This window comes from Gossypium raimondii, chromosome 3 (assembly GCF_025698545.1).
Source record: "Gossypium raimondii isolate GPD5lz chromosome 3, ASM2569854v1, whole genome shotgun sequence".
NCBI lineage: Eukaryota > Viridiplantae > Streptophyta > Magnoliopsida > Malvales > Malvaceae > Gossypium > Gossypium raimondii.
Window position 1 is genome coordinate 38,697,425 of NC_068567.1, and position 13,400 is coordinate 38,710,824.

At 33.3% G+C, this 13,400-nt stretch overlaps 1 protein-coding gene across 2 annotated transcripts; it reads right to left on the reverse strand.

Moving 5' to 3' along the window:
• Positions 1–8,843: 8,843 nt before the first annotated feature.
• LOC105794229 (uncharacterized) lies at positions 8,844–12,204 on the reverse strand. Of its 2 annotated transcripts, none has more exons than XM_012623291.2 (3): positions 12,044–12,204; positions 10,879–11,030; positions 8,844–10,781 (listed from the first exon to the last, which is right to left on the reverse strand). In XM_012623291.2, exons 2-3 carry the CDS (start codon positions 11,021–11,023, stop codon positions 9,298–9,300), a joined length of 1,629 nt encoding a protein of 542 aa, XP_012478745.1. In that variant the 5' UTR covers positions 11,024–11,030; positions 12,044–12,204; the 3' UTR covers positions 8,844–9,297. The 2 variants fall into 2 exon arrangements, with proteins under 2 accessions (XP_012478745.1, XP_012478746.1); XM_012623292.2 differs by lacking the exon at positions 12,044–12,204 and adding an exon at positions 11,438–12,006.
• Between the last annotated feature and the right edge of the window lie 1,196 nt (positions 12,205–13,400).

Consider the following 13,400-nt stretch of genomic DNA (forward strand, 5'->3'; position numbering starts at 1 on the left):
ATGTACGGTACAAGTGGGAGGTGCTACAAGAGCACTTTCAAAATTGAACAAAAAAATTTTAAAAAAATTGTAACACCCTCACACTTGACTCGATCACTGAATTTGAATGTGTGACATTACATTTTGTTGCTGAAGTAACTCAGACTAACTCAATTCATTTCACTAATAATTTGGAATTCAATCACATTAAATTACATGCATAAACATGATGAATTAATGTTAAATGATCTTATATAAAGTGTTTTTGTAACGCCCTAAAATTTTCCAATAATACGTGGCATAATTCTAAGCTCGAATATCAAGTAAATTATGAGAAAATTTATGGAAAGAACTCGGATAGGAAATTTCATGAAAGGAATTTGATATTGGCGATGGAAATATGTGGAAAGAGTTGTAAAGTTGATAATATAAAAAAGACCAAATCATAAATTTTGAAAAGTATGAGGACTAATGTGCAAAATTATCTGAATATGAAAAATATTGATTATTGCATATTATTTAACATGAAACAAATTGAATGTGTTATGGTGTGATGAAAATCACTTTTGAAACTAAATTAAAAAATTGAATAGTATAGGGACTAAATTGTAAAAGTTTCCATTTTTGTCGAAAGAAGAGCTAAAGTGCAAATTTTACCACTTATGAAATGATGTTAAAGATTTACAATGAGGGGCTTAAATTGTTCCAAGTATCAAATTTTGAGAAGAAATCGTTAAAAATGACAAAAAAGACAAAATAGTAATTGTATTGTAAAAGGCTAATTTGGTAAATTTTTGAGACCTTATGGTGGAAATAATATTTTAATATGATATTTAGTATCTTGAATTATTTTAAATCGTTGGAACCTTGTTTTAAAGATTTGGGCCACAATTTAAAGAAATTGAACATGAATGGATGGACTTGGGTTCTAGGCCCATGAAAGGATATTTTTAAATGGGGGATGAACCCCATCAGCTCATCTTTTTCTTTTTGTTCTTTGTTAACCAGCCGCCACCGTTGTTGCCATTTTTCTCTTCTCCTTTTCCTTGCTCATTTCTTCATTTTCTTTCAAAATTTTCACTACCCACTTTAATATTTTGTTAAAACCTCTATGGAAACCACCTCTTAAACTCATTATCATTATCATTATCAATTTGACTAATTTCAACTTATGGTTTATAGAACTTTTTTGAGATTATATGAAGCTAGAGTGAGAAAACTTCAACAATGGAAAGAAATGATTTCCTACACCTTCCTTAGTTTGATAATCATTGAGAAATGATATGAAAAGACTTGAGGATGTCCAAGCTTATTTATGATGGATTGGTGTTCATGAGAGCTTGATTAAGTGTTGTAAAACATCCATCAAGGTAAGTATCATAGATGCTTAACTTTACTCTAAGTTAGTAAGCTTAGGGTTTATGAAGTTAATGTCATAATTAAGTGTTAATATTAGTGTGAAATCCTACAGCCTAATGTGATGAAATAAGTCAATAAAATGTAAATTGTTGTCATAAGTGGCCATGAGAAGTGTTGTTAGGCAATTATGTGAAAAGGATGTTAAGGTTTCCATGGAAGTAACTAAAGCTTGATAGGATATGTATGTATATGTATGAACCATGCTATCATTATAGAAGGATTGCATACGACCATTATGACCAAAAATATATATCAAAATGTAAAGTTTTACTTTATGTCAACAAGTGTCAATATAAGCTTAAAATACCAAAATGGCCATAAAATGATATGAAACACTAAATATCAAAAATTGCATATGGACTAATTAAAAGGGAAAGCTTAAATGTGTATGGACTGACAGTTTGGTGCCTATATGTAGAGTTAGGCAAAAGATTGCCTACCTACAATATAAATGTTGAAAACTGAAACGAAAGACTTGAAAACCATGTTTGTGAGTGAAATGATATTGACGTAATATATTAAGTGAGAATTCTATTAAATTATATTATGATGACATAGCCATGAAATTGTCACTGAATTATGTTATAGTAGCATAAATCATGAAAACCAACACTAAAATGAATAATTACTATAAATAAAAGCTTCTGACTAACTAAATGAAGCTCTAGTAGATTAAAGAGTCAGTTAGGATACGATTGGCATGCCAATAAGGGACTCCTATTATTAGTACCTGGTGTTAGATAATACACACGTTAGCGAAACAAAATAGATAAATATAAATAAATATTTATATAAATAAAATATAAATGGAACAATTTATAATTAAATTGTGAAATATGAAATAAAACAAAATTGTAATACAAAGTTGAAATAAAGAAGAAAGAATAAGGATTTTATGAAACATTAAGGCCTGTGAAACACAATTTTCTTAAGATAGATTCAGCTACTCCTACGGTACTTGGAGTAATGTTGGTCGAATATCTCCCAGGATACAACAATAGCAGTGATCAAAGTAGTAGCACCTTTACAACGAACAAAGCCTTTTTCTATCACCGAAATTTTTGAAAATACGAAGAGAAAAAGGAAAATTTTTGAAAGCAACAGAGTTTCGATAAGAGAAAAATATCAAAGATTATTTTCTTGTGAAAACCCTTCAGAAATCATGGCCTTTTATAGGCATAGAGAATGTTGAAATTTTAGAAATAAATATCCACAAAATTTTCCATTAAATCAATTTGATTAAAAAATTTATTGGAATCAAATCAATAAGATAAGTATCCTTGAGGAAAATAAATTTGTGTTGGGCTAAACTATTCGTAGGCCCATTTGAGCCTGATCGGTCGAACATTTCACGTTGCCCACGTCGTACAGGTGCACACCACAACCCCATCAGGTTTGGACCTGCACCCCCTATGGGCGACGCAGGGTTTCAAGCTTAGTCATTCAATTACCCTTCAAGATGGTTCACATATATAAACACATCTCACACTTAATATTTAACCAATGTGGGATCTAAGCCTTTACTTTTCCTCAACAATATTTCCAAGTAGCTTACTTTGCGTATCAATTTCTCATTTGTAAAGGTCTCAGGGAGTAGAATATGAAACCATAATTTTATGATTCAACTCTCCACCTTTACCTATTGAGAATACGCTTCAAAGTTCCCATAAAAGCAATTTTTCCAAAACTTGGGTGCTTCAATTTTTGGCACTTTGATGCAATTCTAATTTGGTTTTCAGACACTACCACTACGACATTTCTATTATTGTGGTGTATTGGTCAATTAGTCCCGAGTATCCAACCCTTGTTTCTAAGTCTACTCAAGGCGTAATTAACTGAAATTTATTAGTAAGATTGGCTATGAACATAAGTAATGAGTACCAAGGATGGTATGTAATAAGAAGCTAATAAATTATATGAACTATAAAAAATTGACCGGGAATAAGCCACTAAGAATATGACATAATAATATCTCCCAATAATTGTAGTTTAATTGAAAGTCTTAATGCGCAATTAAGGTAAGTTAATAGTCGAGTAAGCCCTTAGGGATGAAAATTGAAAATCGAAAGGTAAAATTCATAAATGAATCAAATGCCAAAATTCAGAACACATGCGTAATGGAAAACTATTAATAAATTATCAAACTATAAGTTGAGCCTTAATTTGGTAACTCACATGAAAGGGTTAAAATGGTAATAATGTGTAACAGTCCAATTTTCAGTAGTAATGAAAAATATAGTTTTGGAACCCATTTCCGTAAATTGAGTCTGTATATATTAAATATTAATATTTATGAGAATGATATAAAAATATATTAAAGATTGGTCCAACAATTTTGTTGAATTAATAGTTAATTTAAGGTTCAAAGAGTAAATTGTAAAGTCCAATCACTATAGATTTTTAATTGACGAAAGGCTTGAGGACTTGAATGGAAATTAACCAAAGGTCTAAAGTGATAAATAGGCCATTTTTCAATAGAAAATAGTGCTTGATGATGGCATCTCCCCAGTATTGATAATTGAAAATTTATTTATGTTAATTAAGTTAGGTTAATTTAATTAATCTAAGTTAATTAAAGATTAATTAAAGTATATAAGGTAAAAATAGTGGAAGCTTACCATCTTTTTCATCCCTTCAACCGCACAAAGCCATAAGAAACCAAAGGAGAAAAGTTTTAGGTTCTAAAAAAATTCGATCATCAAATTGGTAAAAAATTCTGTAACACCCCCAACCCGACCTAGGAGTTTCGGCTAAGTCGAAGGCATTATATTGATCACCAAAATGATCCTGTAAAACTATTCTTTTGCTTTGAGTTGGATTGTATGAAAAGCACTCTTCTGTTTTAAAGGAAAACATTTATTGATTAAACCAACTTTACTTAGCAATTCAATTACAATGTTATTGACGTGAAGTTTTGAAAATCGATTATAGTTAAAAAGACTTTTCAAAACTTAAATTATTTGTAAAGCAGAAGAAAATCTTATTAAGAATAATAGTTTTCTAAACCAAATAGCATGCAATTATCAGAGTATTAACTAAGTATCATGCTTAGAATTAATAAGCTAAACAATCCCAAATCTAAGATATAAAAGTAAGAAATAATTAGTAATTACAACCCTAAAAGAGATTAAGGAAAACTTTGGATGGAAACATTAAAATAAGAATAAAAAACGAGTTGCTAGGCTGAGGTTCCTCCGATGTCATACGAGTCCTAGTTCCCTATGCTAACAGCTTATCTCAGCTAATCTCATTATTGATTTTTTGGGATTAGATTAGCTTAAAATTAGGATTATTGATTTAGTGTGTTGATTATGTTTCCTTAGTTAGGCCTACTCTTTTAGTATAAATAGACATATAAATTTTTCCGTTGAAATACAAGAGAAAATGATTCATATTATTAACATGGTATCAGAGTTTGAGAATCCAAATTTAGGGAGCCTTTTTTTCTCACCGCCCCCTCAAAAAAGTCACAATCTCATCTTTGGCGAAACCTCAAAATCTAGTGACCAAACTCCCTGCGTGTGGCTCTCATGCACCACCCACAACTTCGGCATACTTTCTCACGTGTCGGTACATACAGCTCACATTCGTCGAATTTAATTTTCCAACCACCACCATTGGCTTTGTTGGTGTTTCTCAGATCTTCCTTACTGCTATTAGCTCTTGTGGTGTATTTTTTTAGAGAAAAAAATGAAAAAATGAAAAAAATTATTATTTATGATAACCCCTCGAACCCAACATTCAATTTTCTACATTCAGGTAATGCCTTTAATACTCATATTAATACTGACTCATGGATTATTGATTCTGGTGCGAAGAGACACATGACAAGTTCCTCTAATAGTTTTTTAAACTACTTCCCAAGTCAAACAAAAGAAAGTGTTAGGATAGTCGATGGGTCTTTTACTCTCGTAACTGGGTCAGGTCTGTCAACTGTACACTCAATATTAAACTATCCTCTATACTACATGTGCCTCGTTTTCCAGTTAACCTTTTATCTATTAGTGCCATCACAAATACCTTAAATTGCAAAATTGAGTTTTTTTTCCTAATCATTTTTATTCCATGACCTTTAAATAGGAAGAAGATTGGCAATGGTAGATTGCATGATGGCTTATATATGTCGGAGAGAAGTATTGAATCTATTCAAGCCTTTTTTTTTTTAGGTAATAAGGTAATCAACTAAGAAATAATGCAGTGGCATAAACGATTAGGACACCCATCCTTTTTTATTATGGAAGTTATATCCCAAATTATTTTCAAAAACTCGGTTTGATTCATTGTTTTGTAAAGCTTGTGAGTTTGTTAAACACACTAAAAGTTCTTATCCTTTGAGAAATAATAGAAGTAACACTCTTTTTATGACTATTCATTCTGATGTTTGGGGACCAACTCAACATACGTCATTATCTGGCAATCAATGGTTTGTTACTTTTATTGATTGCTGCACTAGGATGACTTGGGTGTATTTGCTAAAATTGAAAAATGATTTATTTACAAGCTTCCGATCTTTTTTATAAAATGGTGTGTACTCAATTTGATTCTAAGATATAGTTTTTTAGAACTAACAATGGTACAGAGTACAATTTTGATACATATTTGGAGTTTTATGAGATAATTCATCAAACAACTTGTCCCAATACTAGTTCACAGAATGGGGTTATTGAAAGGAAAAACAAGCATTTGCTAGAAGTCACTAGATCTCTTATGTTTTCCATGAACCTTCCAAAACCATTCTAAGGGAACACAATTCTTGTATCTTCTTACCTTATTAATAGAATGCCACTAAGAACCCTTAATTTCAAAAGTCCCTTGGAAACTTTATAAGGTAAAAATAATTATACTGTTCCTCTTAGGATATTTTGATATGTTTGTTATGTCCATGATCAGAAAGCAGGCAAATTAGATCCACGAGCCCTTAAATGCGTGTTCTTTAGGTATTCTCTAACAAAGAAAGGTTCCAATTGTTATCATCCTCCTTCACGAAGAACTTTCGTTAGTATGGATGTTACATTCCGAGAAACTGAGCCCTATTGTGGTACAACTTAATCACCTCTTAAGGGGGGAATAATGAGAGAGAAGAAGTGATAGCTGACTCAGTAACTATTGAAAATCTTATTCTAGAAAACATCATTGTTCAAGGGGAAGCTACTATTTAAGGGGAGACTACTGTTCCAGAAAACACCATTGTTCAACGGGAAGCTACTACTCAGGGGGAGACTACTGTTCAAAAGGAGATTGTCGGGCGTTTGGACAAACTGGATCTAAAGAAGTATTCAAAAAGGCTTAGAATAGAAGAAGTCATCATACAACCTACTATATGCCAAGAATCTTCCTCTTCTGGTGAGTTACCCTCTAATGATTTAGATTAACCTATTGCCCAAAGAAAAAGTGTTAGATCTTATACTAGACACCCTATGTCTAACTTTATCTCTTATGACCCATTGTCCCTTTCCTATAAAGCTTTTGCTTTGTCTTTGTCCTTTGTGTCTAATCCACAGGATTGGCATGAAGCATTTGAAGATCCCAAGTGGAAAGAAGCCATGGTTGAAGAAATGAAGGCAATAGCAAAAAATGAGACTTGGGAGCTAGTAACTCCTGTAGTAGACAAAAATTTGGTGGGATGCAAATGGGTGTTTACTATGAAACACAAGTCTGATGGTTCGATCAAAGGTACGAAGCCAGATTGGTTGGTAAAGGCTTCACTCAAACTTATGGAGTAGACTATCAAGAGATGTTTCCCCTGTTGCCAAAATGAACACCATCATAATTTTGTTATCTTGTACAGCCAACCTTGACTAGAACCTACAACAATATGATGTGAAGAAGGCATTCCTACATGGAGATTTAGATGACAAAGTATATATGGAGATTCCTCCAAGATTTGATAATGCAAAAATGCAAGGAAAGGTGTGTGGATTGAAAAAAGCCTTATATGGATTGAAACAATCTCCCAGAGCATGGTTTGACAGATTCTGCAAAGCTATGATCACTTTTTGTTATCAACAAAGCAATGTTGATCATACCCTTTTTATGAAATATCACAATGGTAAGATCACTCTTTTTATTGTATATGTTGATGACATAGTGATGACAGAAGACGATGAGGAAGAAATGGCTTGACTGAAACAATGTTTGGCTTAAGAATTTAAACAAAAGATTTAGGAAAGTTACTATATTTCCTGGGAATTGAAGTTGCCAAATCAAAGAAAGGAATCTTCATATCTCAAAGAAAATACATCCTAGACTTCTTGACTGAGACAGGTATGATGGGATGCAAACCCGTAGAATCACCTATAGAAAGCAATCATAAGTTGCAAGCTGGAATATGAGAGTCAATGGATAAAAAGGATATCAAAGACTGGTTGGTAGACTAATTTATCCCTCACACACTATACCTGATATAGAATATGCAATTAGTTTGGTAAGTCAGTTTATGCATGATCCTTGAGAATCTCATATGTAAGTTGTCTTTTGCATTCTACGCTACCTAAAGTTTGTCCCAGGAAAAAGTCTTCTCTTTTCTAAACATTGCCATCTCCAAATAGAAGCTTTTACAAATGCAAATTGGGCTGGATCTCTGAATGATAGGAGGTCTACATCTAGATATTGCACACTTATGGGAGGAAACTTAGTCACTTGGAAAAGCAATAAGCAAAGTGTGGTTGCTTGATCAAATGCTGAGGCAAAATAGAGAGCCATGGCTCAAGGTGTTTGCGAGCTACAATAGTTATTAAAGTTATGGAGGAATTAAAGTTGTCGAATAAAAGAAAATTATCTTTATATTGTGACAACAAGGCTGCCATCAATATACCCTAAAACCCAGTACAACATAATCGAACAAAGCACATAAAATTTATCAACATTTCATCAAAGAAAAGTTGACTATCAGCATCTTGGGCTTAAGTCATGTAGCCTCTGACAAGCAATTAGTTGATCTATTCACTAAAGGAATTCATAACAGAAACTATCATAATTTGTTTACAAATTGGGCATATGTGACATCTATGCACCAACTTGAGGGGGAGTGTTGATAGCTTATCTCAACTAATTTCATTACTAATTTTTTGGGATTAGATTAGCTTAACATGGGGTTATTGATTAAATGTATTGATTATGTAGTATAAATAGACATGTAAATTTTTCTGTTGAAATACAAGAGAAAAGGATTCCTATTATCAAAAAAAAAAGGAAGGGTGAGTGAGCTTATGACAGCTAAATTACAATATCAACATTATCTTATAGACAATAATTTGAATTGGAACAAGTCAAGTCTAGACAAGTTATGTTTGATATTCAAGCTGTGATTCAACCAAATCCGACTTAAGGGATCATTTATCGATGAAATCCAAGCATGAATTCCACACTTATCAAAGTCTAACAAGCTGCACAGCCTAGTATGAAAACAATCAAGAAAATAAAGATCATAATACACAGAAATGATGTAGCATTTTCAACTTTATTTTCTTTTATTAAAACATGAAAGAAGAAAAGAAAGCATGAAAGCCTCTGAACAAACATATACATATAACTTTGTTAATGAATCATCTATACAAGAGCCAGGTATTAGCAGTAATTTTATACAAGTCAATGTCATTCATTGACTACCTGCAACTTTACCCACAAAAAGATTCTTAACAAATTTCAGCTTAATAATTCACAAAAAGACTACCTGCATGCGGCAACTTCCGACCCTACAGAGAGAAAAGAGTGCTTTGCTGCTATGCCATTTACAAAAGCAGAAAAGATCTCATTAAGAGCACTTTTTAACATGCTGAAGCAAATTACATTTGCTAAATGAACTTATGAGTAAACAAGAAAAAAGAAAAAGTCAAAACCGAAAGTCTTAGCCTCCTCGAAGGAGAAGATTCGGACTTTTCAAGAGCCATTATTAGATGCTTATTCATTTCTCATTTTGTTATCCCAAGTGTCTTGTCCAAAAATCTCCTCAATAATGTTGCATGTAGGCTGGAGATCAATACCTTCTGTAGCAGTTGTAGGATATCTAGCGTCCCAGATTTTTGCATCACAGGTATCCAATAAATAGACATGGCTCACCAGGTCACTAGACCCGTCTACTTTAGCCTGCATACACTTGCTAAGGTCAGTCTTCATTTGACTATCATGCAAATCGGCCTTTGTGTCAATCAGACTATGAGAGTCAACCATGTTTGGCTGAAACTCAAAAGACATGCATGAGTCATCCTGTACATTGAAATCCTCTACTCGTCCCAAATCTTTTTTTGTTTGTTCAAAAACAGGATCAAACCTGCTCTCATCAAATGATTTTGCAATAGGTCCTTTTAACATAAGATTTACACCATAATCCCCTCTTGCTGCAGCACTGCTATAATTTCCATCTCCGCTACTACTATCGGAGTCACCACTGTCATCATCATCATCATCATCATCATCACTGCCATCGTCGTCATCATCTCCAAGACAATCACCTTCATGGTTTGACAGGCCTTCTTGAGCAGCAAGGGACTCAATAGCAGAAGAGTCTTCATCTTCCTCTGAAGCCTTAACTTCATAAACCTGTTGACTTCCATGCCACTCATCATCATCACTATCACTGTCCAGAATACTGGATCTGTTCTGAACAGCTCGTCTCTGAAGGATAAAGACATTGAAATAATAGCTGACAAGCTCACTTTTGGATCGTGATGGGAACACCATTGAGAAATGCTTCCAGAAATTCTTACCCAAGGATGCAGGATTAGAGTAAACAACCTCACGAAAGATCTCTTCTTCTTCTTCACTCCATTTATACGCAACATCCTCACCCATATCATAAAACCCCAACTTCACAAACTTTTCATGCCCAAGGGATTTTCGCAGTTTTTCCCGTGCTTCCATGACATGCTGTCTCACACATCTCAACGAGCCCCCATCCAGGCAGCTACAATCAGTTCTTCCAGCACCAACTTTGCCACTGTCATTTGCGGACAAATCTGAATCAGGCATTGGAATGACACATGTTCCCATCATAATCTCTTCATAGCCAATATCATTGGTGTCTGATGCACAATTCTGAACAAATTTGTCCTTCTTTATGTGCCTACCCAATGAAGGAACATTGGCTTGATGATTTGGCCCAAGCGGAACCTGTTTTCGGGGAGACCGATCCAAGAGTAAAGAATAGGCATCCTCAACAGGGCCCAACGTTCTTCTTGGGAAATCAAAGTCAAAATATTCTGGAGAAATAGGTGAAATAGCTGCCGGCCCAGTATCTACATCTTCCTCACTAGAAATGCTAGTGATCAAAGACAAGGGAGCACTAGTCTCAAAATCCTTATCAACCGAAGGTCTTTCATCATTAAGACCACCAGTTTCAAATGCTTCATCCCATTGGCATTTACAAAATCCACCCTCAACATCAACTGTCACAAAGAGGAAGATCACATCAATAATAAAACCATGCAGCAGAATAAGAATCATTCCCATAAAAACAAGCAGAAAAGCCAGAGAACACATTACCTGAAATATGGGGATTCTGATGAGTATAGCTATGGGAAATAGTATTAGCAAACTGAGTCAACTTGTTGTTATTGTCAAACTGTCTTGGATGCTTGAAAGGAAGTTCCTGCAGCTCCTCACTGTCAAAAGGGCGCTTAAATCCCATTTACAACCTGCGGGACAAAAAGGTTAATTATGAACATAAGGTAAAACAATAATAATAGAAAAGATATAGATGCATGTCGATCACAGAGTATACAGCAAAAACATAGTGGCACATAGAAAGACAGAAAAATACATGCAATAGAAGACTAAGAAAGGGAGCATCAAGCTTATGGCAAAGAACACTTAACACAAGCAATAAGCATATAAATTAACCTGAAGCTCATTTAGACAGAAAAAAAAAATACAATAGTGCTTGGGACCACCATGGTACTAATGCTAATTATGATTTACACACCAATTCATAGTAAAGGCAAACTAACATATTTGACTTTGAATGGTAAGCTAACAAGGTTAATAAATTAAAATTTAGTCAAATGCATGATAAAAGGCGAGAATTAACATATTAACCACTTACTAATGATGAAATGGATACAAATTTATGTTAGGTGGAGTCAATTACTTCTAAATTGTGATGAATTGAAACTTCAATTGAACTGGAAAAAAGTGGAGATGAATTAAAAGCCTAGGAAGCCTCAATTAAGACGATGAAAGCACCTAATTAGGCACTAAAATTTATTTAAGTATGGGAAGAGACGTTTCCCTAAATTAATTTGACTACCAGGTTGAAGCCCTAAATTTACAAGAAAACCCTAACCCTAAATTCCCAATTCACCGAGGAAACGACGAATTGACAGCATAAAACTCTTGTAGACAATCTCGAAGTCACGTAAAACACCGAAACCCTCTACGAATTCACACATAGAGACGAACCCTAACGAATCGAAGAAACCTAAACCCTAAAAAAAACAAACCAAGAATAGTCAGACAAAATTAGAGCGAATCACAAAGGGAAATCAACATAAATCGAAGAGGAAACAAATGCCTATGAGAGATCGATCAACAAAAAGGGCCCGATCGAGGAGATCGAATAACCCTAACCCTAGAGAAGCGAAAATTGAACGGCTGCGACAGAAAGAGAGATCAATCAAAATGAAATAGCGAGAATCAAATAGATAATTACGTGATTTACAGATTTGATGAAGAACGATGAGAAATCCGAGATCGATTTTCGGATTAATTTGGGGATCGTGAAAGAGGGTAAAGAGGCGATGGGAAGCGAGGATACGGTTCGGGGGCTTTTGTATACGAGGCGGTCCAGTAAGAAAACCGGATTGGACTAATTTTGGTTTTTCGATGCCCAAACAGCATTTTTTGTCCTTTGTTATTCACCTGGACCTTTTAAGCTAAACCGGTCCGGTTCTATATAAAATAACTGTAAGGTCCATTAATTTATTTTACAATGAAATCAAATTAAATTTATCACAATACTAGTTTGTATACCCGTAAATAATGAAAAAAAATTATCAATTTGTAAAAAATTATCAATTTTTCTTTTAATTTGATATTATATTACTAATTTTTTGTAAATTTATTTCTTTAATATGAAAAATAATATTTTATAAAATAATAAAAGGTTTATAAATTTGTAAAAAAAAAGAGTTACCATTTCTTTAGAAAAATGACATTGTATTTAATGTTTTTATTAAATAAGAATTAAAATGATTTCAATAAATTTAATGGTTGAATTTTAAAACTTGATTGAAATTTGTGCTAGATCAATTCCATTTTATTTCAATGTTGAATAAAATTTTGGATTCTAGTCGATTAAATTTATAATATTTCTAAATGTATAAATTTGTTACTATATTTTACAAAATTATAAAAAATAAATATTGAAAATTTTTAAAAGGAAAATTTACAAAAAAAACTTAATTTTCTATGTTTTATAATTTGATCCCTTAACTTATTGGGGTAAGTGGTAACCTCTTCAGCCATCCCTAGTGACACTAATGTAGTAGTAGACAGCAGTATTTGGCCCGCTACATAATGATTGCAAGATAAAGTCTCATTTTAGGTACTCTCAAATTCTACTAAGATAAAGCAGCACCTACAACAAAGAATGAGGGGCTTAGCAATTGGAATTTTCAAAAGCAAATTAGAATATTTTTCTCAGCTAACTCATACCATCACGATTGCGCATCATCAAACCCTTTTCAATAGTCCTATCACAATACAACCTCTATCACCGACTTTCATCCATTAAGCTGAGCTTGCCAATGCCACTACATCCACCTTGTTACCCATCTCTCATTTCTAACATCTTTTCTTCCCTATAACATCAATTGCATAAATCCTCCAATAACATTTGTACCATCTTTTTTCAACTTTTAACCATTTAGTTAGGGGTGAGCAAAACTTGATTCGACTTGAAAAAATAAAAAAAATTAAAATTTAGAGTTTGAATCGAGTTTGATTTTTGAATTCGAATAACTCGAATAAACAGAATACCAAACTATAATATTTTACCCCAAACTCCC